At 43.9% G+C, this 26,394-nt stretch overlaps 1 protein-coding gene across 1 annotated transcript in view; it reads right to left on the bottom strand.

Annotated features, from left to right (window-relative positions):
• Positions 1–26,394, bottom strand: part of Stard9 (StAR related lipid transfer domain containing 9) — a 95,162-nt gene that overhangs the window by 46,655 nt on the left and 22,113 nt on the right. Inside the window, exons 4-9 of the mRNA XM_059261225.1 lie at positions 12,398–12,514; positions 11,142–11,174; positions 10,991–11,052; positions 8,602–8,714; positions 3,840–3,909; positions 1,268–1,340 (exon numbers count right to left, since the gene is read on the bottom strand). Of these exons, the coding sequence (XP_059117208.1) occupies positions 1,268–1,340; positions 3,840–3,909; positions 8,602–8,714; positions 10,991–11,052; positions 11,142–11,174; positions 12,398–12,514 (468 nt within the window). The remainder of the gene's footprint in view (positions 1–1,267; positions 1,341–3,839; positions 3,910–8,601; positions 8,715–10,990; positions 11,053–11,141; positions 11,175–12,397; positions 12,515–26,394) is intronic.

Below are 26,394 nucleotides of genomic sequence, written 5' to 3'. Positions count from 1 at the left end.
ACCAGGCTGGCCTCGAACTCAGATTCGCCAGCCTCTGACTCCCAAGTGCTGGGATTAAAGGTGTGCGCTGCCTGGCCTAATTAGCCTTTAAAAAAAGGTTTATTTTACTTTTAATGTATGTTTATGGGTGTGTGTGTGTGTGTGTGTGTGTGTGTGTGTGTGTTATATTCACATGAATGCTAGCACCCAAGGAGGAAGCTGGATGCCCTGAAGTTACATGTGGTTGTGAGCTGCCTGATGTGGGTGATGGGAGCTGAACTCTGTTCTCTGGGACAGCAGTATACACTTTTAACCACTGAGCCATACTTCCAGCCCCATAGGACCAATTAGCCTTTCCTGTATAAGTGCACAGCTTCTAATACCCAGGATATCCAAAGATATTACTAATTCTACTACACCTGTATCACCTCCGAGAATTCCCTGTTAAATCCCTAGTCTGGTAGTCCATGACTTACCTGAAAAGGATCCACATCCAAAGCTAATGGAGCCACTGATCTTCTTGTTCCTGGCTCCCCCAAAGTACCCACTTTAACTGGTTGCACAAAATCAAGTGAACCACTCTGAAGGCAGCGAAAGCCATTGCTAATCTTTAAGCCTTGCTTTCTGCAAATGAACTTCCTCACTAAGGCAGCTGGAGATGTGAGTGGGCAACCAAGACAAGAATACCATATATACGCTTGGCAATGGTGGCGCATGCCTTTAATCCCAACACTCTGGAAGCAGAGGCAGGCGGATCTCTGTGAGTTCGAGGCCAGCCTGGGCTACAGAGTGAGTTCCAGGAAAGGTGCCAAAGCTACATAGAGAAATCCTGTCTTGAAAAACAAAAACAAAAACAAAAAACAAACAAACAAAAAAGCATACCATGTATGTGCTATTTTCTTAAATACTGAACACCCTGGGGCACACACTTTTTAATATGCCTAGAGTCTCTCAGAACTCAGAAACAGTTTCGTTCTTCTTTACATTGCCTTTGGAAACTGAACTCGTCAATCTTCTCCATCACATTGGAAGTGGACTTTTTGCTTTTTTCATTGTAATGCTCATTTTCATTTCAACCCTGATTTTCATTTTAGACAGACCCATACTGATCCACTAAGTGTGGATGTATTCTGAACTGTTACAAGCAAAAGATAAGCAGAAGATTGGAGAAGTCATTGTACCAGAGAACATGTGAGTATGAAGGCAGGAGGAAAAGAAAGAGACAGGAATACAAGACAGTAATCACAAGGCGCGAGCGAGAATGGAATCAGTAAGGAGGACAACCAACCTGTGTGTAGTGGATAGTAAAAATGGCATGGGATCTGCTGCTGGCCTCGTGGACATGGGTGGCTGCCGTGATCCTACGTGTACAAGACAAGACAGTTAGTACAAGGACTATTTAAGCATGGTTAACCCTAAGGGACCCATGTGAACATAAGAAATGTTAAGACTGAGGTTTAGTGAGTGAAAGCACCACCACCAAGCCTGACGACCTGAGTTCAATCCCTAGGACCCACACAGCAGCTCACAACCATCTGTAACTCCAGCTCTAGGATCTGACACCCTCTTCTGGCCTCTGTGGGCACAGCACACACATAGTGCACATACATTCTGGCAAATCAAGAATGTGGTGGTTTGAAAGAAAATGACCCCGAAAGGGAGTGGCACTATTAGAAGGTGTGGCCTTGTTGGAGGAAGTGTGTCACTGAAGGGGTGGGCTTTGAGGTCTCTTTTGCTCAGTGTGATTTTTCATGATTTTCAGTCAATTTTCTGTTGCCTGCAAGATGTAGGACTCTCAGCTACTCCAGCACCATGTCTGCCTGCATGCCACTGTGCTCCCTATCATGATGATAATAGACTGAACCTCTAAAACTGTAAGGGAGCCACCCCAATTAAATGTTTTCTTTATGAGAGTTGCCATAGTCATGGTGTCTCTTCACAGCAATAGAAACCCTAAGACAAAGCATAAAAATGAGAATAATTGGGTGTTATCAACATGGAAGAATATCCCAAAAACAGACCCATTTAAAACAAGACAAGTGACTTGTACTGGGAATGGTGACTCGCACCTGAAATCCCAGCACTTGAGAGATGAAAGCATCAGGATTGTGGAATTTGAGGCCAGCCTGGCAGACCTTGTATCCTTCAGAAACAAGGCTGGGGAGATGGCCGTGGGTAAAGTGAGCTTGCGTCACCAGCACTGGTGTAAAAAGCTAGGCATGGTGGCACATGTCTGTAACCCAATGCTGGGAGGTAGACGGGAAAATCTCAGAATGCTTGCTAGGCAGCAGGTCTAGCCAATCAGTGAGCTCTAGATTTGGTGAGAGACCCTGCCTTAAAACTAGCAGTAGAGTTGCCGGGCGGTGGTGGCGCAGCACGCCTTTAATCCCAGCACTCGGGAGGCAGAGCCAGGCGGATTTCTGTGAGTTCGAGGCCAGCCTGGGCTACCAAGTGAGTTCCAGGAGAGGCGCAAAGCTACACAGAGAAACCCTGTCTCGAAAAACCAAAAAAAAAAAAAAACAAACAAAAAAAAAAACTAGCAGTAGAGAAGGACATCCAACATTTACATATATGTATTACATATATGTATATACATATATATATATATACACACACACATACACACACACACACACACACACAAATACATAAATAAGTAAATAAATATTTAAAAACCCAACAATCAGCCGGGCGGTGGTGGTACACGCCTTTAATCCCAGCACTCAGGAAATAGAGCCAGGTGGATCTCTGTGAGTTCGAGGCCAGCCTGGGCTACAGAGCGAGATCCAGAACCAACACCAAAACAACACAGAGAAACTCTGTCTCAGAAAAAAAAAAAAAAAAAAAAAAAACACACACACAGGAAAAAAGACAAGTGTGATGTAAATGTGCTGCGGAAGCCTCACAGAGAGCTAAGTTATAAAGCAGAATATTCATCCAAAAGTGTTAGAAAGCCTTTGGAGCTGACATTTTGAATTATATTGATGCCATGTTTAAATGAGGAGCTCACAGCCACTCTTAGAAATCCATCCCAGTGTTAATCCCTAAAGCTGTTGAATCTCCCCTTTATCTAAATGTAGGTCAACGATCCTTCTGTTTAAAACTATCTCAGAAAAAAAATAAAATGATCTCAGACTATGTCACTGACTTCTCTAGGGGAGCTGGAGGATAGAAAAAGGCTAAAGGTCTAAGAGGTGTTCCTGTAACTCAAGGGTGCAGAGAGTTAGGCAAATCTAACTCTTACATTTATTTTGTTCGTTGGCACTGCAAATTAAACCTAGGGCTCATGCTAGGCAGCCATTCTACCACAAGTTACCAGTCCAGTTCCTATCCCCTCACATAGCCCAGGCTGGCCTCCAAGTACATCGCTGAGAATGGCTTTGAACTTCTGATCCTCCTACCTCCATCTCTGAGTGTTGGGATTACAGCCGTGCATCATCACCCCTGGTTTATACAGCGCTAGGGATCAGAGTGGTGAGAACATGAAATGTTATCACAGTGCACAGTAGCTTCTGGGGCACTTAAGTTACCCTTCCTAGTTTCATAAGCCTATAACCTCACAATGTGGAAAACTAGAAGAAAAACAGTTTTATGAATCATTTTGTACTATATTTATCTTTGCCAAGCTGAGAAGATGGCACTGCCCAATATTATTCTGTCCAGAACAAACTCCTGGTAGTGAGAAGAGCAGTAACTCTTAGTCATGTCTTTGTTCTGAGGCCTTCTGGATGTGAATGAACTGCAGGGAAGTGTGGAGAAATCACTGCAGAGGTGGCCACACTCTCCAAAGGACAGGGGGACACAGGCTGGCAAAAGAAGGCTGCAAAAACACCAACCCTCCCCCAACCAACCTGTTTTACCTGTTTGCTATCCCCTCCTCCAGGAGCTGGATAACTTGCTGATAGTTGGTAACAACATGCTGAGATAGACCTGTCAAGGTTGTGAGAGGAGAAAAGAAGTCAAGGGAAATTTCTGGTAAACTAACCACTTCTTGTAGGATTTTGTTATTCTTTTCTTTACATTTACCTCTGCCCAACCCTCATATGAGTTTGAATGCAGGCCCACCATAGTGCACATGTGGAGTCAGAGGACAATTTACTGGAGTCACTGGGTGGTGGTGGTGGTGCGCGCCTTTAACCCCATCACTCTGGAGGCAGAGGCAGACGGATCTCTGCGAGTTCGAGGCCAGCCTGGTCTACAGAGTAAGTTCCATGACAGCCAGGACTGTTACACAGAGAAACCTTGTCTCGAAAAACGAAAAAACAAAACAAAACAAAAAACAATTTCCAGGAGTCACTTCTCTCTCTCCACCATGAGTACCCAAGAATTGACCTTAGGTCATCAGACTTGATGGCAAGAACCTCTAGCCCCAATCAGCCATCTCACCAGCTCTAATCTTTTATTATATTTATTATTCTCTCTCTCTCTCTCTCTCTCTCTCTCTCTCTCTCTCTCTCTCTCTCTCTCTCTCTCTCCCTCTCTCTCCGTTTTTTGAGACAGAGTTTCAAAAAGCAGCCCTGGCTGTACAACAGCCTAAGCTGTCCTGGAACTTGCTTTGTAGATCTGTTTACCTCTGCCTCCTAAGTGTGGGATTAAAGGTGTGCACCACCATGCTTTTATTTATCATCCTTATATCACTTCATAAGCTAGAATGAGGAAACCTGACTAATAAGATCATTCTTTTTTTTTTTTCTTGGAGCTGAGGACTGAACCCAGGGCCTTGCGCTTGCTAGGCAAGCACTCTACCACTGAGCTAAATCCCCAACCCTTAACGTTAATTAATAAACATGTATTGAAACCTCTCATCAGGTGATATGATGGGTTCTAGAAATGCCAGCATATTTACACAAAGATTATGGTTTAGAATTCATGTAGTGGCCTAACCACAAAAAACTTCCTCACAGCTTTACTACTGAAGTTATAAGAAATCTCCTCCTCACATATTATCGTTGGCCCTCACAAAATTCCTGACAGGAAGGTGATATTTTACCCACACAGTGGCAGACTCAGTTTAGCATAACAAAGTGTGTCTCCTTCCTGTTACAGTTTACACCATGAAATTATACTAACAAATGCCACAGGAGTAGGGACAGACGAAAATGCTGGGCAAATTTAAGCAGCAATCAGGGTGGCTCTGCTGATGAAGAAAGGCTAGAACAAGCCATTACAGAAAGGGGAGGCTTGAGACAGGTAGGAAGGGTCCTAAAGATGTGAAGAAAATCTTTACGGAAAATCTGTGCTAGAGCCTCCACAGAGACTCGGGGACAAGACAATGCCATGGGTCTACAGCTAAATAAATGTACACACAAAAACCTGACCAAGTAAGTTGAATAGTGATTACATTGCAGCAGGGTGGTTGCAGTCAATTTTCTTAGCAACATTCCAGGAATGGAGAGACACGGGTTGTAGCCCACAACACACCCCAACCGCACCCCTCTTCCAATTTTTGTTTGTTTTATTTTTGAAACAGGGTCTCACTCTAGCCCAGGCTGCTCTTGAACTCAAGACAATCCTCTTGTCTCAGTCTCCTGAGTGCAGAGATTATAGACATCATGCCTGCTTGGACATTCACTTCTTCTTTTATGATTTATTTGTTACGTATACAGTGTTCTGCCTGCATGTATGCCTGCACACCAGAAGAGGGCACCAGATCTCACTACAGATGGTTGTGAGCCACCATGTGGTTGCTGGGAATTGAACCTGGGTCCTCTGGAAGAGCAGCCAGTGCTCTTAACCTCTGAGCCATCTCTCCAGCCCCTGGACATTGACTTTTTATAGAAAGAAACCCAAAGGACTACAACAGAGGAACAAGTTGAGTTAGAAGTAGACAAGCCTTTGCAGAGACTGCAGCTAAGCTTTCAACGGTTTCACCCCCTTGACTGGAATTTAACTTCTTAATCCCTCGTGTTCACAGGAACTTAGTACAAAAAAGAGAGATACCAGTTCCTAAGAACAGGCTTTCAAATACTTTCTGGCACAAAACTTATTAGCAAACCAAGCATACATGTGGATCTGGGAATATAAATGAAAGATGCCCGAGAAAGATGGGGGCACTGGAATTACCAGGCAGATTTTAAAACAACTCTACTTAACAGATAAGACATCAAAATTCCAGAGGAAAGCCGGGCGGTGGTGGCACATGCCTTTAATCCCAGCACTCGGGAGGCAGAGCCAGGCGGATCTCTGTGAGTTCCAGGCCAGCCTGGGCTACCAAGTGAGTTCCAGGAAAGGCGCAAAGCTACACAGAGAAACCCTGTCTCGAAAAACCGAAAAAAAAAAAAGAAAAAAAAAATTCCAGAGGAAACTGGAAAAGAATCTAGTGGAGGCATGCTGAGGTCTCCTTGCTATTTCTGAAGAGGAGGGAGGACAGAGAGAAAAACAGGAGGAAAAGAGGAGAGAGGGGCAGGGAACAGTTTGAAATGTGGGGTATGTAGCACTGATGTATCCACTTGACAGGATTGCTTTACATGGAAAAGGAAATCAAAAGGGGCATTTTTATTATTATTTCCAGGCTGCTGGGGGCAGAGGGGGGGTAGAGAATGCTTGGTAGCAGCATCAATGAATGCTACTCACCATCCATTAGCCAGGCCTGTTCAGAAGAGCTCTAGTGTCTCTCTCCTTATCAGGATTTAGCTAGCATATGGCTGTGAGGAATGTACACTTACAGCTTATGAATGTCTTGAAAGTGTGACAGGCCCCCAGACCTTAGCACAACAGACACCATGTTAGAGGCATTCAGGCACCATTCTGACCAAAGAACTTAGCACTTGCCAAAACGAGAACAAAGGCCTAATCCATCAAAGTCTATAGTTCCAGAAAGTCGCTAAGCCTACTCTGCTTGCTTTTCAGCTTCTGTAGTTCCTCTTCAGGCTGAGTGTCTTTGCTGAGGTGTGTCAACCCAAGATGTGGGGATTTGTGTGTGTGTGTGTGTGTGTGTGTGTGTGTGTGTGTGTGTGTGTGTGCTTAAAAGCTCACCCTGAGAGAGGTTCAGGACTGCACTTGGGTCCTGAACATCTAGTGTTGTCGCCTGCTGGCTAATAAAGACTTTCTATTGGCTTGAACCAAGTGGTCTATTGGCTTGTCCAAGTGGTCTTCTCTGGTGGCTACCCCACAACAAAAGGGCACAATCTTCCTCCTCAAAAGAGCACAACTGGAAAAAAAAAACCACAACTGATGGGGACGGGGAGAGGGATGGTGGCACACACCTGCAATCCCATCACTTGGGGAGGCAGAGGCAGGCAGATTTCCAAGAGTTCAAGGCCAGCCTGGTCTATAGAAGGAGTTCCAGGACAGCCAGGGCTACAAAGAGAAACCTTGTCTCAAAAAAAAAAAAAAAAAAAGCATGACTGTCCCTCCTAAACAGCTGGACCCTGACTAATGAAGTAAAAAAGAGATGGTACCTAGTTCCAAATGTCAGTGTTTGATGTGGAAGCACATGAGACCCTATCAGGTCCAGCATCTCCCTAGATTCCCTAGATGCCCTTCATAATCACTACCAATGGAAAACAATGTCAGGAAGACTGGCTGATCTGGGAAACCAGTTACTGCCCTGTTTGGCTGCTGCCTGCAGACCCAGCCTATTCTCTGCCTCTTTCTCCTCATTCACCACGATCACTCACACAGGCCTCTTTGGAATACCAAGGGGCTTTGTGGGGGCTCTAGTTTGCTGTTCTCCCTACAGGACATACTTACCCTCGCTCCACTCATCTTCCCAGGACTGGGTACTATGAGCCCTTCAGGCTTAGCACCAACTGATACCTGTCAGAAAAACTTCTCTTGACTACACACAGAGACAGATTCGGTTGTCTACATCTTCCATGGGCTTTTCTTTTCTTTCTTTCTTCCTCTCTTCTTTTTTTCACCCCCCCGCGTCAGGGTTCCTCTGTGTAGCCCTGGCTGTCTTGGCAGTCCTGGAACTCACTCTGTAGACCAGCCTGGCCTCAAACTCACAGAGATCTGCCTGCCTCTGCCTCCTGAGTGCTGGGATCAAAGGCGTGCACCATGACTGCCAGGCTCCAGGCGTCTTTTCAATCACTGCATCTAGCTACTTCTTTATAATACTTAATCACAACGTGTAATAGTTTGTCTTACAACAGTTCCACCAGATTTGAAGCTTGCCTGTGAAGGTAGGGCCATGTCACGTCAGCTTATCAGCATTCATCCAGTGTCCACAACAGTAGCTAGCACATTGAAAACAATCATTGCACAGGCTGAGTGAGTTATCAAACATTAGGAGAACTTATTATGGAAGGGGTTAAGCGGCAGCACTCATGGCTGGCTGCGGCCCATGGAGGTCGCTGCAGCGGAAGAGAGCGCACTGGATGCTGGGGTGGCGGAAGAATCACGAGCCTTGGTTACCTTTTTAGAGCTTTATTAGGAGGAGGGGGAGAGAGAAAGAGACAGAGAGAGACAGAGACAGAGAGACAGAGAGACAGAGAGACAGAAAGAAAGACCGTGCAGAGGGAACACAGAAAAAGGGCCCGTGGGAGGGCACTCCCGCTTTTTAGGCTGGGACGCCATTGCAGGCTGGGACTCCATTGCAGGCTGATGACATAATAAAGAAAGAATCCTTACACTTACACCTTAGTTGGCTCTCCAATTCCCAGGATCACAGAAGCTCACCTTGGACATAGGGTCCCATCTCTGGGTGCTCCCTGATCCTCAAGCCATAGGACTTATTTTGATTGGATCGCTTCAAAAGATCTCTCACCCGTTCATTGTAGATTTCTAGGAAGCTGGAGACACAGAAAAAGACAAGACAGTTAGATTCTGAAGAAAGAAGGAAAAACACCAAGTTGAGAATCAAAAGGTCCAGGATTCCTGTTCTGTCTCTGATAACCTTAAGACCTCAATCAAGCCAGGAGTCCCCCTTAAGTGTCTTTCTATAAGTACACAGCAAGGTATTGCCCATTGGCTATCATTATTTCCCCATTTCTAACCCCAGTGCCAACTTGAGATCAGCTTTCAATGGGCTGTTTTAACATAATCTGAATGGCATTCAACGTGACTCTTCTATTGCTCTGTGTTTTGTTTTATAATATTTATATGGTGGGGGATGCACATGTAAATGCTGGTGCCCTCAGAGGCCAGAATGAGTCAGATCCCCTGGACTACATCTACAGGCAGTTATGAAACATCAAACATGAATGCTGGAAGTCAAACTCAGGTCCTCTGCAAAAGCAGTATGCACTTATGGTGATTTGAATGAGGAATGTCCCCCATAGTCTCAGGCATTTAAATACTTAGTCTCTAGTGGCACTATTTGGGAGAGATATAGGTAGTGGTGGTGGTTTGAATCAGAATGGCCCCCATACACCATTGGCTCATATTCTTGAAAGTTTCATCCTTAGTTGGTGGAATTATTTTTTGAAGGATTACAAGGCATAGCCTTGTTGGAGGAAAAGTGCCAATGTGGAGAGGCTGGGAGGTTTTAAAAGCCCACACTAGCCATCCCCAGTTAGCTCTCTCTCTCTGCCTAACATTTGTGGGCCAAGATGTAAGCTCTCAGGCATTGCTCTCACCATGCTCCCTGCCATGGTGGTCATGGCCTCTAACCCTCTGGAACCATGAATGGCACATTAAATGCTTCCTTTTGTTAGTTACTTTGGTCACAGTGTCTTATCACAGCAATTGAAAAGTAAGACAGTGAGGGCAGGATTTGAGATTAAAATCCTCCTGACATTTCCCATTAGTTCTTTTTGCTTCATGCTTATGGTTCAAGATGTGAGCTCTCAGCTTTCTGGTCCTGCTTTTCATTGCCCTGAGGTACCCACCATTACGAATTCTAACCCCGTGGAACCATAAGTCCAAATAAACTCTTCCTTATATAAGTTGCCTTGGTCTTGGTGTTTTATCACAGCAACAGAAAAGTAACTAAGACAGCACTCTTAACTGCTGAACAATTTCTCCAGTCCTTGTTTATTTTTTAAGATGGGGTCTACTGTAGCCTAGGCTTGCCTCAAACTCATGATGTAGCCAGTGCCTTGAACCCCTGATGCTCCTACCTTCATTTCCCATGTATTAGGATTTTTTGCTATGTTTCATGAGACATCTCAAGGGCCACTGCTGAGCAACAGGGGAATTAATGTGAAGGTCCTGCCCCCGATATAACCTGGACAATTCTGATCTATTTTACTCACCGAGGCTGTGAACAAGATGTTATACTTTCTAGAGATATATTTCATTCTTTTTTTAAAAAGTTACAATTCTTAGCTGAAACTAGTAATGATTATATATAACAGGAAGTGAAGGGGAGGAGGTAAGAAAGGAAGAATACAGGTTTAAAGAAAAACTAGTAAGTCAGGTGGTGGTGGTGCACGCCTTTCATCCCAACACTCTGGAGGCAGAAGCAGGCTGATCTCCATGAGTATGAGGCCAGCCTGGTCTACAAAGCAAATTCCAGGGCAGCCAATGCTACATAAAGAGACCCCCTGTCTCAAAAAAAAAAAAAAAAAAAAAAAAAGGAAAAAAGAAAAACCAGTAATCATATATCATATATATATATCAATGTTTTTCACTGCAGTTTGGTTAAAACCTTTATTTGGTCAGGCCATGGAGGATCATTCCTACAACCATATCAGTTGAGAGGGTAAAAACATCAGGATTGAGAGTCTGAGGCTAGCCTGGGTTACATAGCACGATACTTTCCAAAAAAACAAATCTTGGATCCAGCACTGATCTGAGAGGTAGGTGTGGAATCAATCTACAGTCCTACAGAACAAGCCAATGAGGGTTAGGAGGGGAAATCCCAAAAGCAAGAATGAAACTACAGGAAGTAAAGGAGGGGAAACAGTGGCCCTGGAGAAGAACCTGCTGGTCTAGTCCAAGGGAAGGGAATTACAGTTTCCACAACTAAAAGGATTAACTATGTTTCCCATTTCCCTGTACTGTTGGATACATCCCTGTGGATTTTCTCCATCCCTCTGATGACTCTAGAAAAAAGAAAAAAACTGAAAACATGAGATCTGGAGTGGAAATAGGATAGTTAGGGCTCGAGAGCCCAAGTTCTTACCTTACTTTTACGCTACAGGAAGAAGGCAGTGAGGCACAGTTATCCTCCCTGATGAAGAGACTCTGCACAAAATCAGAGGGTCAGATTTCACTGAAGGGAGCTAACACAGGAAACTTACTTTGGGAATACATGATCAAAAGAGAGTCTGTACCTCACATATCCGTGGGGTCAGCCCAACAGAGGCCTGGATGAAGAAAAAAGAAAACATTACTGCTTACTCTGGGCAAGGCCCACCTGCCCTTCTCTTACCCCCAGACACCCAGAAACCTGGAACCCCCTGAAGCACAGAGGACGGGTATGTGGGCTCTTTGTGCTAGCTCGCCTCTATAGAAGGATGTAGAAGACTACAGGCTGGCACTCTCAAGAGACAGTGACAAAAGAAGTGCACAGATAAGAGAAGCTGGCAAACCAGACATGTGCTTTCCTGCAACCAGTTTTATCATTCTTGGATAAATTCACCACTAATGTGGTCCCTTCTAGACCCCTAGATACAGAAGGACACACAAACACCCTCTGTAAAACTGCAAAAATCCAAAGAAGCAGATACTTTCTCTATTTCAGATCCAAAGGTTTAAGCTTTTATCCCCCTTGGTTTCATGGGCAATTTTTTTTTTTAATTTCAAATATCTGAAACCACACTAACCATAGACAAAGGAAACAATGAGCTGTACCCAGAGAAGTGGGCTATTCTTTCAGATTGTTCCTATACAATATTATTTGTCAACCACTGCCCATGTCATATTATTAGCACACTTCTACATCTAAAAAAAAAAAAAGGTATTTTTAAGGAATGCAATCCACTTAATTTTATTGTTGCTGTTGTTTGTTTTGAGACAGAGTCTCAGTATATATTCCAGGCTGGCCTAGAACTCATAAAGAACTGCCTGCCTCTACCTCCCAAGCGCTGGGATTAAAGGCATGCGCCACCACACCAGGCATGATGCCCTCAATTTTCTGTGACTGCATTACACTCTCTCTAGTTTTAAGCCCCCAGCCCAGCTATGTCTCTTGCTTTCTCCTAACACGCATAGTTTTTGAAGCTGACACACGTATTCTTACCTCTGCATAGCACTAAGATTCAGTCTAGGTTTATCCCCAATAAAAGTGTAAAGATTTAAGTTATGAACCTGGAAATAATATGTATATCCAGTAGGACCAACAAGGACTCTTTGTCAAAGGGAATCATGAAATTCTAGTTTTTCAAAGTTTCACCAAGAAAGACTAATTATACAAACTTTGCCATTTAGTTAAAGCAGTGAAATGCTATTGTTAAGTATAGATGAGAGTCATTAATCTCATTAATGTTGATTATGGAGGTCATGCTCCATATCACAGCGGTAAGGACAATGGAAGATTCAGGTTTGCTGTGACATTAGGAAGATAGTTCACTCCAGTGCTAATACTCACTGGAGTCCCCAGCATGGTATATGTCTTCCCAGAGCCTGTCTGCCCATAGGCAAAAAGGCATATGTTGTAACCTTTGGCAGCTCCAGACAGTACTTCAGTCCCCAAGTCCTGGAACACCTGTAACAACAAAAGTAGAGAGCTTGTCATTGGTCCATCTTCCCATAGCACATTTAAAAATACTTTAAATCTAAAAAAATATATAATATATTGGGGCTAGAGAGACGGCTCAGTGGTTAAAAGCATTGGCTGCTCTTCTAGAGGACCTGGGGTTCAATTTCCAGCACCCACATGGCAGCTCACACTTGATTCAATTATTCATAAGAATCAGTTCAGCTTCACAAAAAAAAAAAAAAAAAAAAAAGATTTTAAGGGAAAATTCAGTAAGTCAATTGCTCAAATATTTTTAAGTACCTACTATATACTAGCCTAGATTTTTTAAAAAAAAAAGTATGTTTCCTAGTCTTCTTTTAAAAGGATTTATTTTTCATTATCTTAGTGTATGTACATGTAATGTGTAGAGTATGTGCACACATGTGTGAGTGCCTGGTGATACCAGTAGAGGGCAAAAGAGCCCATGGAACAAACTACAGGCAGCTGTGAGCTACTTGGCATGGGTACTAAGAACCAAACTCGGGTCATCTGAAAGAGCAGCAAGTACTTTTAAATAGCTGAGCAGTATTTCAGCCTCAGTGTCTAACACAAAAGAATCTGAGGCAGAACGAAGATAAAAAGTCAAAAACCAAGAATAAAAAGTCAAAAACATATTCTTCCTCATACACAGAGAAATGCTTACTATGGCTAACGGGGTGGTTACAGTCAAACCCTGCTCAAGGAGGTAAATTCAAGGTCTGAAGACCCCACAGGACCAGGTTTTGTGACTACTTTAGAAACCACTAGCAATCCTCATGTGGAAACTGGACTTTAGGTTTCTAGGTTTCCTGAAATTTCAACTGAACTCTGCCAGGCAGCATCCAAACACTCTTGGCCACTGATGTTGGTCTTGGTGGGAAGCAGAACCCAGTTCTCTACCTCAGAACCCTCTTCACTTGCTGGCAGCTGGAACAATGACACATGAAAGGAGGCCGCCACAGGTCGACAATCCCGTGCGACTCTCCAAAGACAGACACAAAAGCAGAGCAGCAGCTGACGAACTCTCAGGGGTACCGAGCACAGTGGCAGAAGTGTCACCGGTGGTGCTCATGCCAGTCTATTCTGTGTGGTGCCACCTGTGATTCCTGCCGCCTAGGGGGTCCCACTGCTTTCCTGATTATTTTTTTCAACTTCCCTTTCAATTCTGTGAATCATCTGGTATGGTTCCAAATTGTAGACCTACAGGTCTTGTCTTGTACATCAAAGCTGGGGGGATCTTAGGCAAGTCATTTGCATTTTGTAAGCTCTAGTTTCTCTAGCTGTAAGATGGATATCATACAGACTGCCGTAGCGACTGATGTCACACATGAAACTGGGGGCGACCAGGTAAAGACAGGACCTAAGTCAAGACTACATTGTTTCGTATTCTAACAATGGCTTCTTGGCAGTGAGCTGTTTGCTTTTGTTTGCTTTTTAATGCTTCCATGGTCCAGGCAAAAGGCCAAAAGAACCCAGGGTGTAGTAAAAGACTTGAGCTCTGCTCAAGAGAGATCCTTCTTGTGATCTCTCTTGCAGCTCTCTCTAGTCACAATAACTTCATGTTAACAAAGATTAAAAACTGGATGAGGTCTTGCTTGCCTCCTAAAGTCTAACCAGTGAAATTCCTTGAGTCTGAAGAGGCAGTACGTTTTGCTGCATTTTAGAATGGATGAGTTGACTACCATCCATTCACTATTTGAAAAATCCTCCACAGAACTCCAAGTTCCTGGGGAAGGAGGTGGGAACAGAGGTGGAGACAACAAAGAGTCACATCTTAAATCTAAACTTTATTTCTTCCCTGTTGCAGGAAATTTGTTTATTGCCACGCTGTGGCGATAAAGTTTACCTTGGGCCAGAGGGTGGAGCTAGCTACTAGCTAACCAAAATTAGCCATAGAGGTTTTGGAGGACATAGAGAGAGACCACGGGAAGTAGTAGAGAGTGGCTTAGAAAGATGCATGCTTTTTGGATCGAGGAAGGAAACAGAGAGGTCGTCACTGGTCCTGTTGCTTTTCTGATCAGTCAGGTTTTAACTCCATATCTGACTCCTGAGTTTTTATTAATAATAGAATAATTTAGATAATTGTTACACTGTCCACAGTTTGTGATCAGCTGAGCAGAGTAAAGGGAGAGAGAAAAACTAAAGAGTGTTACTTTGTCTATGTCTTTATCCAAATGCAAATAACCACCTGAGTGTTCTCTGAAAGTATCTTTGAAGAAAACACTTTGCCGATGAAAAAAGAATATCAACAGGTATCTGGGTTCCAGCCAAAAATGGTGGAGACTTTAAGTTGCAGTTCCATTCCTCAAGAGCTGCTAGGCTTAGCTCATCCAAAGATCCTGGAAAACCCACAACCTTAGAAAGAGGAAAACAGGCGGAGAAAAATTGTTCCACTCCACCCAGGTTAACACAATGGAACAGAAAACCAGCTCACTATGACAGTCTACAGGTGAACTAAGTCACTGAACTGCAGTTTGCAGCAGACTCCAACTCAGGAGAGAGATGGGACTTCCTTTATTTATTTTTTAAGAGTTTAAGTGATAGAAGGTGTATAGTGCACACTAACTGTAGACTGACACTCTCTCTCTCTCTCTCTCTCTCTCTCTCTCTCTCTCTCTCTCTCTCTCGTTTCTCAAAACAGGGTTTCTCTGTGTAATAGTCCTGGCTAGAACTCTAGACCAGGCTGGCCTCAAACTCAGATCTTGCCTGCCTCTGCCTCCGGAGTGCTGGCACTAAAGACGTTAATCCCAGCACTCGGGAGGCAGAGGCAGGCAGATCTCTGTGAGGTTGAGGCAAGCCTGGTCTACAGAGTGAATTCCAGGACCACCAGGGCTGTTACACAGAGAATCCCTGTCCAAAAAAACAGAAACAAACAAAACAAAACAAAAAAACCATATGGTTCCTGGATAGTTTTATTTTAACACAAGCTGGAGTCATTTGGAAAGAGGGACTGAAAACAATGCCTCCATAGGAGTCACCTGTAGGCAAGTCTATAGAATATTTTCTTAATCATTAATTGATGTGAAAGGGCCCAATCCATTGTGGGTTGTACTATCCCTAAGCTGGTGGTCCTGAGTGCTGTAAGGAAGCAAACTGAGCAAGCCATGAGCAGCAAGCCAGTAAGCAGCCAGCACCACTCCATGACTTCTGCATCAGCTCCTGCCTCCAGGTTCCTGCCCTGCTTGAGTTCCTGTTCTGACTTCACTCAGTGATGAATTGTTACCTGGAAGTGTAAGATGAAATAAGTCCTTTCCTCCCCAGGTTGATTTTTGTCAATGGTGTTTTATCAGAGCAATAGAAACTCTGAGACAGTTCCAATTCAGGATGAGAAAGTATTCAAAATAAGGATTAAATACTAATTTCAAATGTTGCTACCAGAAACTTTCTAGTAAAGAACTAAGAGGGATGATGTCTCAAGTCTGAAAAAGTTAGGCTTTAGTGGGAGTCCTTTTCTTTAAAAATTAACTCTATTTGGTAGCAAGAACCTTTAATCCAGAAAGTGATTCTAGACTACTGCCGGCACTGAATCATATGACTTCCATGATGCCATTAGTTACTCGGAGAACTCTTAAGTGTCCCCGAACTGTACTCCCACTGCCCATCACAGAGCTGGTGAGATGGAGATGAGAGAACACACTGGCCCACATTTCACTGTGGTGTAGAAAAGCAGCAGAGTTCAGAGTCCCTTGTTTAAAGAGAGAATAGTCACGGGGATCTGTAACTCAGTGGGGCCTCAGCTGGAAAAGAACAATTAAACTCTTCCTCCAAACAGCTGCACTGAGAGTTAATAGGCAAAATCCGGACTTTGAGATTTCTGTGTTTAAAGGCTGGCTCTCTGGCCAAATACCCTGAACTCAGTTTCCTCATGTGTGAAATGAAGACAATACTCCCAGTTCAGGGGCTAGAGACAGGTCACTGGTAGAGTGCCTTGCCTATCAAATTCCAGAACTCAAAAAAAAAAAAAAATCTAATTGTTCCTAACATAGGGTTAACAGACTTCAAATGTCTCTGTCCCTCTGAGCAGATTTCTCCACAGGAAGCAGGCATCAGCCTGTATCTGACTTTGGCAGATGAATAAAGATTTCCTGTTTGGTGTTCAGATTAGGCTATGCCCTACATTAAGTTACTCCATATTGTACAAAAGGATGGATTTTCTGGTTGAGCACTGCCCTAGGAGACTCTGCAAGCCAGCTTTTGACTCTGTTTTGAGGGAGAAAGATGATAGCCCTTTGGTGAACCCAGAAACTGAACCATCTGTCAGCACCAGTCTGTCAGAACAGACTGATAAATGACTTACCCAGGAGCCACCCAATGCATTTACTGAGGAGAACTGAAACTGTGAGAGCACATGAGCATTTAAAAATCATATAAGGGAGCTGGGCAATGGTGACACATGCCCTTAATCCAGCACTCGGGAAGCAGAAGCAGGTGGATCTCTGAGTTCAAGGTCAGCCTGGTCTACAGAGTGAGTTTCAGGACAGCCAGGGCTACACAGAGAAACCCTGTCTTGAAAAACCAAAAACAACAACAAAAATTATGTAAGGGAAACTGAATCCAAGAACTTACTAGATATACTAGACCAAGGAAAGATTATGATTTCCTGGCCTGTAGCCCATAGAGTGATGGACACCTAACACTATGATGGCATGGTCCCTTACCAACCTATCTTTTGATACCTAGTATGTGTGTCATGGACTGAGAATCCCCAACTCGACTTGGTGCCCTGCTGTAGACACAGCCTACTCAATTGCCTACTCATCCACCTATTTGCCTGTGTTTGCCTAGATGGACCTGGACCCGGACCCGGACCTGCCGCGCCCTTTTCCTGCTCTGTTTCCTGTTCTGGGTTTGTTTCCTTTCATATCTAAGCTATAGTATTACAGAGACTATCAGTGAGCCCTAAATGTGGTCTGAAGATCACAGGGCACTAATACAGTCATTTCTTTCTCAATTTTGAAGGCTGCATTGTGGCTATATCACAGAAAGTCCTCTTACAGGAAATATACACTCAAGTATTAGGGGCAACTTTCAAATAGTTCAGGGGGGAAAATCTTTAAATGTATTATCTTCCTTTTAAGTTTATAAATGCCTCAAAAATTCTTTTTTAATAACAGGGCTGAAAAAAAACAAAAAACAAAAAACAAAACAAAACAAAAAAAAACGCCGGGCGGTGGTGGCGCACGCCTTTAATCCCAGCACTCGGGAGGCAGAGCCAGGCGGATCTCTGTGAGTTCGAGGCCAGCCTGGGCTACCAAGTGAGTTCCAGGAAAAGGCGCAAAGCTACACAGAGAAACCCTGTCTCGAAAAACAAAAAAAACAAAAAAACAAACAAACAAAAAAAAAATAACAGGGCTGAGAGTATAGCTCGAAGGTAGGGTGCTTGCCTAGCATGTACAAGACACTGGATCCAATCTCCTAAAAAGGTATGAAGAAAGTAACCAGAAACCACACCACATTTGGGCTAAGTCTGGGTCACATGGCTATTAGTGTTATCACTCTCTATGTGACTTTCTAGTGTCAACTACATTCTGTGTTTCTTTTTTCATCATCGGTAAAGAAAGGATGATGAGAATAAAAACCTCAAAGTTTACTTTCAGAATCAAATGAAGTCAATTATGAGGAAATAAAGCATGAAATGCTAATCAAGCATAAGGTATTTCACAATCATATCAAAACAGATGAATAGTGACAATGAGAAAATAAACATGATACTGGCATAAGAAATGTGCTGTGTGTGCTGGAGGTGGTGGCGCACACCTTTAATCCCAGCACTCAGGAGGCAGAGGCAGGCGGATCTCTGAGCTCAAGGCCAGCCTTGTCTACAGAGCGAGTTCCAGGACAGCCAGGGCTACACAGAGAAACCCTGTCTCAAAAAAAGAAAGAAAGGAAGGAACGAAGGAAGGAACGAAGGAAGGAACGAAGGAAGGAACAAAGGAAGGAACGAAGGAAGGAACGAAGGAAGGAGAAAGAAATGCACAATGTGCTGTGCACTGCATCACCACGGCATGAGTTAGACTAGGTGATGCTCAAACTAGAATCATTCACCAGAACTTCATTAAAAACACTACTTAGAAGAGGAAGAGAAAACCACAAGGAACAGTGCAGCAACCTGGACCAGCAGCTGGGAAAGCTGACCAACCACCCTGAGCTCACAAGGACAGGAGAGAAAGAAATCACCAAAACCTCAGAGGAGGGAGGCAGATGGGATGCCAGCTTAAAGACTGTAGCCTGGGCCGATCCCATAGCAGGAAACTGCGCGCCCCCCATCTCTTGCTAGGGATCTCATCAGTTGGACCCCAACCTCAAGCCAGAGGGGGAAGGAATCCACTGATCAGTCTGATAGGCTGGGCCACCCCCCGGGGCACTGAGTGAGGTGGGAAAGGGTCAAGAGTTGACATGGGGGAGCAAAATGAAGGTACTTGATGTAATAGAGGAGGTGAAGAAGGCTGCTGGAGAACCACAGGAAGATGGCCTGGAAAAGGTATACACAAACTGGATTGGAAATGTCCTGAGGGCCTGTATGTGACTGGCTTGGTCCCCTAGGGGGCAGCCTAGGAGAGGTCTTAGGGTTGCTACAGGAGTGCCCTGTAAGGAGACTGAGGACTCTGGCCCCTTCTTCATTCTCTCTTCACCTAACCTGAGCAACAAACACCTCTTTCTCTCTCTTTGCTTCCCAGCAATTCTGCTCTGCCTCATCTTCCCATGTGATGTGCCTTACCGCAGACCTTCAATAGGGCTAAGTGAGCGTGAACTGCAACTTCTGCCCTAAAGAAACCCTTTCTTGTCATGAGCTGATCATCTCGGTATTCGCTATAGCAATGGGAAAATGACTCAGGAGAAACCTGAACGGGGGCCTTGAAACTCGAGTAGATAGTGTAACGGAAAGATACCTAAACTGTATGAACAACTGTGCTACACTGGGAGGGATTAACTGAATGGAACTTGGAAAAACCAAATACACCAGGAAACAGGACTCAAATGCTAGTGCAAGGTAAGAATCATGCTCATTTTCTCCCACTTAGTACACTGCATCTTTAGATGACAGGCAATCACAACCCAGCCAGAAAACCATCAATAATATAGGACGATTAGACAGTACAGAAAGGAAGAAATTACTGATAACCCTTCAACCATAGACAAATAAAAACTGAAATTGTGAATGACCCAAAATGCAACGAAAACAACAACCTATCAGTAAAATACAGCGAACACTGTGACCACAGTAAATTATGGCTTTGTATACTCTAATTACAGAGAAACCTAATGTACTTTAACCTATAGTTTTATTACCAAATTAAGGGAAATGGGGTGGAGGATAAGTAGAACTTAATTAATAAACAAACTTTTACATCCACACAAGGAAATTTTTTTTCACACAAGTAAACTTTGGAAATAAAGAAAATTTTGATCTGTGCAACAACATGGATGAACCTTGAATATTAAGTGGAGAAAAATACTTTTTTTTCTTTTTTCTTTATCTTTTATTTATTTATTTTTTTTGTTTTTCAAGGCAGGTTTTCTCTGTGTGATTTTTGGTGCCTGTCCTGGATCTCATTCTGTAGACTAGGCTGGCCTCGAACTCACAGAGATCTGCCTGCCTCTGCCTCCTCAAGTGCTGGGATTAAAGGCGTGCAACACCACTGCTGCTCGGCCATCTCAGATTTTAGCATGCATCTCAACCACCCAGACAATAGTAAAAGAAAGTTGGTAACACAGAGGGAGAGGGAGATAGGACAGATAGATAAGTAATGCTAAGGATGTCTGAAAAAGCCGTAGACAACCACATTATTTTATGAGTTTATCTAAAAATATTAAAGTATCATGTGGGTGTGTGTGTGCACATGTGCACATGTGTAGTTTAAATGGAGTTACGCCACACCAGGTGATACCACTCCTTTTGACCACACAGTTATTTTCTGAAGAAACATGTTCATAATATACCAGTTGAGCCAGATGGGAGTTGTGAACAAAGGCCAGCTCTATAGAGAGATCTGGGCCACAGTCTTAGTGCTTCCCAAACCTTCCTCAGCACAGTATTTATGTAGGCACAGTCACATCACAGCTGGGGAGAAAGGAAAAACAAAACAAGCACTACCTTCTCAGCCTTTAGACTCTTTGTCCTGTCCTTCCCTTGTTCTCAAATGTAACTATCCCTCCACCCACTGCTCTCATGAGGATAGCATGCAAAAGAACAGCAGTCCTGGGAGTGGATCCCTGGGTCTAGGGATTCCCTGGGTTCACTATCACAAGAAAACCCTAGGCAAGCCCCTGAAGCACTAGACAAGGATACTCGGTTAAGGCTGAGGCTTCGATATGGCATCCATATGCAACACACTGCACATAAAGGAATGCGTAACTATGGACTGAACCCAGCATTCTCACAAAAATATGTGGAATAAAAATATATTATGGCTGTTCTGTAGTTTTCCTTTAAGTCCTGCCTGAGTTACTTTGCACATGTTTGATCTTCATTCAGAAGCACATCATCTTGCACACAGCACTGTTTTCAGTGTGCTCATAAGAACTCCTTAGCCGGGAGGCAGAGCCAGGCGGATCTCTGTGAGTTCGAGGCCAGCCTGGGCTACCAAGTGAGTCCCAGGAAAGGCGCAAAGCTACACAAAGAAACCCTGTCTCGAAAAACCAAAAAAAAAAAAAGAACTCCTTAGCGCCTTAATCCCAGCACTCGGGAGGCAGAGCCAAGCGGATCTCTGTGAGTTCGAGGCCAGCCTGGTCTACAGAGTTAGTTCCAGAACTGGCACCAAAACAACACAGAGAAACCCTGTCTTGAAAAAAACAAAAACAAAAAACAACAACAACAAAAGCTCCTTAGCATTGTTTTTAATGGGTTTCGCCCAGCAGCACCAAGAGGTAGTCAAGTAGGACCAAGCTGCTTCACATTGTTTGAGCTGCAAATACTTGCATGGAAGGAAACAGGGCTGGAGATATGGCTCAGTGGTACTCATGAGACAAGACAAATGTGAAAACTAGAGTTTGGGTTCTCAGAACAAAAAAGCTGGGTGGGTGTGGTAGCCCACCTGTAATCCTAACATGTAGAAGGTGAAGTGAAGACAGGGACTCTCCAGCTAGACCAGGCAAAAAGTTGAATCCAGGTTCAGTAAGAGAGACTGTCTTGCATGTAAGGCAGAGAGTGACTGAGGAAGACACTGGAGATCAACCTTGGGTGCGCGCGCGCGCGCGCACACACACACACACACACACACACTTGCATGCCTTCACACCACACATACACATACACTGGGGAAGGAAAACAAGCCTAGATGATTGCGCCTATGTGGAAAAAGTTTTCCGCCAATTCTGCTGCCAGGAACATATTTCCTGTTTTTAATCTGGTTTAGTCTGAAGGTCTCTCGAGGCCAATGTTAGCGCTTGGAGATACAAGTGAACTGGTTTGATTCTTTATGGAGGCCAGCTGAAGTCCATCTCATTTCTAGGTTTAGTTGAAAAGATTAATTTTGTGATACCTGTGCAGCATCTGCCTCAGATGTCCCACTGGCAGGACAGCTTGCTGACTCAAGCCACACCGCCCTCCTCCAGCCCTAAAGCTTTCGCAGGAGGAGCAGGCGGCACGTTAGTCACAAGACCTCAAACCACACTGGCCTCAAGCCACTCCTGCTTCAGCCCTCAGATTTCACGTCAATTCCAAACCACACAAAACAAACTCTAGCTTTACAAATGTTTCTGAACAAAGGGAGGCTGAGGCAGGAAGATCTCAATTCGAGGCCAGCCTGGGCCATACAGGAGGACTCTGTCTCCAAACAAAACCCAAAGCATCATATATTAAAAGTCTTCTAGATTCATTCTGGAGGACTTGCATTCATTCCCCTCTGATTTGAAACTAGACACCCCAAGGTACAGCACAGATGAACGAGAACCTACTTGGAAAGAGAAGTGCCAGGAATGCTGGGCTATACTGGGAAGAAAAGGAGCACAATGAGCTAGCAGGCCTGTAATCTCAGCACCCCGGAGGCTGAGACAGGAGGATAGCAAGCTGAAGGTTTATCAGGGTCACATAATGAGTTCCAGACAAGTCTTGGCCACACACACAGACCCACAAACTAAAAGAAAGGAAAGAAAGCAGCACAATACTACAGGGTTGCTGCACACATCCCAGTCACCTGTGGGAACACCCCAGCTACACTTCAACACCTAGCCCCCCTGGTCAAAAAGGAATAAGTAACATTCTCATGTGCTATTATAAGGTATAAGCTGTGGGGCGTTTACCCACCACCCTCACAGTTCCCCAGAGTTTTCTTGAGTGTGAGCAGCAGGAAATATTAGATAGAAGGATTTATTGCGGAGAATCTTGTGGAGATAAACAGATAGAAAATAAAGGATAGCCTCCAGAGGGCCTGGAACCTATTCCAACGGTCCCCGGCTGTCTCTGCCCCAGGGTTTTTATAGAGACGCCAAGGGGTGGAGCAAAAGACCCCCCCCCCCCCCAGCACAGCCAAGTGCAGACCATCTCAGACACCTGCACTCAGGCCCGTGGTCCTAATCATCCTCTATGCGGACCTGCTGGGTAAAGCCACGAGGAACCCGAGAACGGGCTCCCACAATAAGCTATTGCCTGTATCTCACAGAATATTCAAGTCCACGAAAGTATTCAGGTAATTTAGAATAAAAGATTCTGATTGCATCATTGCATCCATAGACAAACACTTGCACTGGTTACAGAACTAAAATCAGGTGGTGGTCTCCATTTCTCAGAAAGACAGGTGTCACTAAGAAGGCCTGAAAATAACATGTCCTTCATTCATGACCTTTGGTCCTTTCTACACTACTGTAAGACTTAACAGTCCAGTATCTTCTAATGGTCAGATAATTCGTATCAAATTTCAAATATCAGAGGGTAGCACACAGTCAGGAAATGGGGCAAGTTTATACAGCACTTAGTAGAATTTAGTATAAAAATCAGGACTTTGGAGGCAGCAGTCCTGCGTTTAATCTAGGTTTCACCCTTCAGTAGTGTGACCAGGGACAAGTTATCCCATCTGTAAACAGAGGCATTGCTAACTCACTTTCAAGGACTGCTGTGAAGAACAAATGACACACTAGAACCCAAAGACCCAGTTCACTAGAACAGGGTAGGCCCTAAAAGGCGACAGTTCAGCCAACTGGGTGGCACGTACTTGTAATCCTAGCATGAGGATGGCAGAGGCAGGAACAAGTTTGAGGCCAGCCTGGTCTACACAGTCAGAGTCTATGTCAAAACAACAATATCACTTTAAGAAGCCAGGGACGATGGCACAAAACTATAATCCCAGCACTTGGAAGGTAGAGGCAGGAGTATTGATTCAACATCAGCCTTGTCCACATAGCAAGTTTGAGGCCAGTGTGAGCTACACGGGACCCTGTCTCTACAAAACAAAAGTTCTATTTTCTCCCTAAGGAAGCAAGTTAGTTATAAAAACATTTCCAAAATTAACTCTGACTTTTCCAAACCCTGAAACCAAATCGCTAAACTCCATGGAACATGTCCAGATGCTTGAAGAGAAGGAAGAAGTTGTTTACTTTCTTAAAATCTCTGATGTGGACAGAAGGAAAAACCATACCAGCCTGAGACCACGACATGTCTGTGTTTAACATCACCACAAACAAGATGGATCAGTTTACCACTAGAGGAATAATAGAGAGGAATTAAGGGTTTCTATTCTTGTCAAATTCCATTTCAACAGAATCGCTGCCTCTCCCAGCTACATGGAAGCTGTATGAATCTTCCTCCTACATCAACTCAGTGAGTATCCCTAGAAAGCACCTCTCTTGTACCTAAATGCCAAACTTCACAAATAAATTAGAAATAAGAGCTGAACAATGAAATGAGTGACAAGGAATAATCTACTACTTCTAAGAAATGTGTAAGACAAATGCCTTTGAGCACATTCTTCTGCTTGCTTCTTCCGCCCTGAGGAACAGTTACTTAAGGGGCTGTGCAGAAACTGAGGTAAATTTAGGGCTCATTCCACATCTGCCTAGATCAACTCCCTAGAGTTCTGCCTTTTACAGCTTCAAAATCCATGCTGGGTGCAGTGGCCCATGTCTTTAATCCTAGCTCTGGGGAAGCAGAGGCAAGTGGATCTCAATGAATTCAAGGCCAAGCTAGTCTACATATTGAGAGTTCCAGGCTAGCAAGGGCTACATAGTGAGACTCTGCTCAAAAAATAAAATAAATAAAAATAAAATAAAAATTCAGACTGAGTGATAACTAGACAAATGGTCACTATTGGAGTTCAGTCTTGAGGGAAGAGGGGATATAAATACCCCATACTCCCCTGCTTCATAGTTGAAAAATACTTTCCACTATGCCTTTCCTGCAGAAACAAGAGAGATTTCTATTGACATTTAATCAGCTGAACCAAGGGCCCTCCATGAAGCCCATGCATGATATACTGAGGCCAGCCTCTGCCAGATGACTCATACGCCTATTCTGTTATAGGGCTAGATGGTATACAATGAATACTTCTTGACATTGTTGGCACAATACTGACATCTACAAAGTTGAGATCCCAAAATCGTGCAACTGAGTTACAGAAAATTGTCTGTCTGTCTGTCTGTCTGTCTCTCTCTTTCTCTCTCTCTCTCTCTCTCTCTCTCTCTCACACACACACACACACACACACCCCTCACAGTATTTTAAATAAGTTGACAAGTTTGCGTTGGGCTATCATTGCCCCCATGTGGCCCACAGGCTCCTGGTTGAAAAAGGACAGAATGAAACTCAAGAGGGAACTCCCAAGTTAAATTAGTGAGTCACATGATACTCTGAGAAGTCACTGATCCTTTTGGAAATCCAAGGAGCTGAGGTTAAATGTGTGTGTGTGTGTGTGTGTGTGTGTGTGTGTGTGTGTGTGTGACTTTCAAGTCTTAGGCAGGAATGTCTCTTTCATTTTTTGGAAGAGAATCTACAGATTTAGGTTCTATCTCATTACAAACAGAGAAATCATATTGTAGATCAGATTTTTAAAATGTTTTACTAGCATATAGTAACTATACATAATGTGTTTCATTACAAAGTTTTCATATGGGTATATAATATATTTCAATTATATTCACCGCCGTTGATCTTTCTTGTCTTCTTCCTCTCAAACTAACTCCCTTCCACTCCCTCTTCCTTATTCCCCTTCTACTTTCATGAATCTCTTGTTTTTTCAAGGGTTTCCTGGAACATGCACTTTATCAGTGGCTACACCACCGAAGACAGTGTCTCTCCCTCCGCTACCATTGTTAACTGCTTATAAATCCTCAAGTAAGGGCCCCGTGAGCCCCTCCTACAACACAATTCTGGCAGACTCAATGTCATCCAGCTCTTGTGCAAGTAATCACAGATGCTGTTGAGTGTAATAGTGCACAGCCATGCCATGCCTGGACGTTGGCATCCCACACTCCTCAGCTTCTTTCTTCAGCTCTTAGACTCTTTCTGCCCATCTTCTATAACATGAACTAGATTTCTGACACTTTCTTCCCATCACTGAGAATAACAATTTACTCACCCTTCTCTGGTTTATTTGAGACAGGCTCTGCTGTCCTGGAAACAACTATGTAGACCAGGCTGGCCTCAATCTCACAAGAGATCCACCCACCTCTGCCTTCCAAATGCTGGGATTAAAGGCATGCACCACCAGCTGGTATATTTCTCCCCTGGAATGTCATCAAATGCTTGGTTAAAACGTGTTACTTTCCGCATTGTGGGACTGAGGAAGATCGCTCAGTGGACAGAGTGCTTGCCATGCAAGTGTGTGGACCACAGTCTGTATCCCCAGCACTTCTGTCTAAAAAAAAAAAAATGGTGGGAGCCAGCAGTGGTGGTGCACACCTTTAACCCCAGCACTTAGGAGGCAGAGGTGGGCAGA

This window comes from Peromyscus eremicus, chromosome 4 (genome assembly GCF_949786415.1).
Source record: "Peromyscus eremicus chromosome 4, PerEre_H2_v1, whole genome shotgun sequence".
In the NCBI taxonomy this organism is placed as follows: Eukaryota; Metazoa; Chordata; class Mammalia; order Rodentia; family Cricetidae; genus Peromyscus; species Peromyscus eremicus.
The sequence above is the reverse complement of the archived record's forward strand: the minus strand, read 5'-3'. Positions and strand labels throughout refer to the sequence as shown.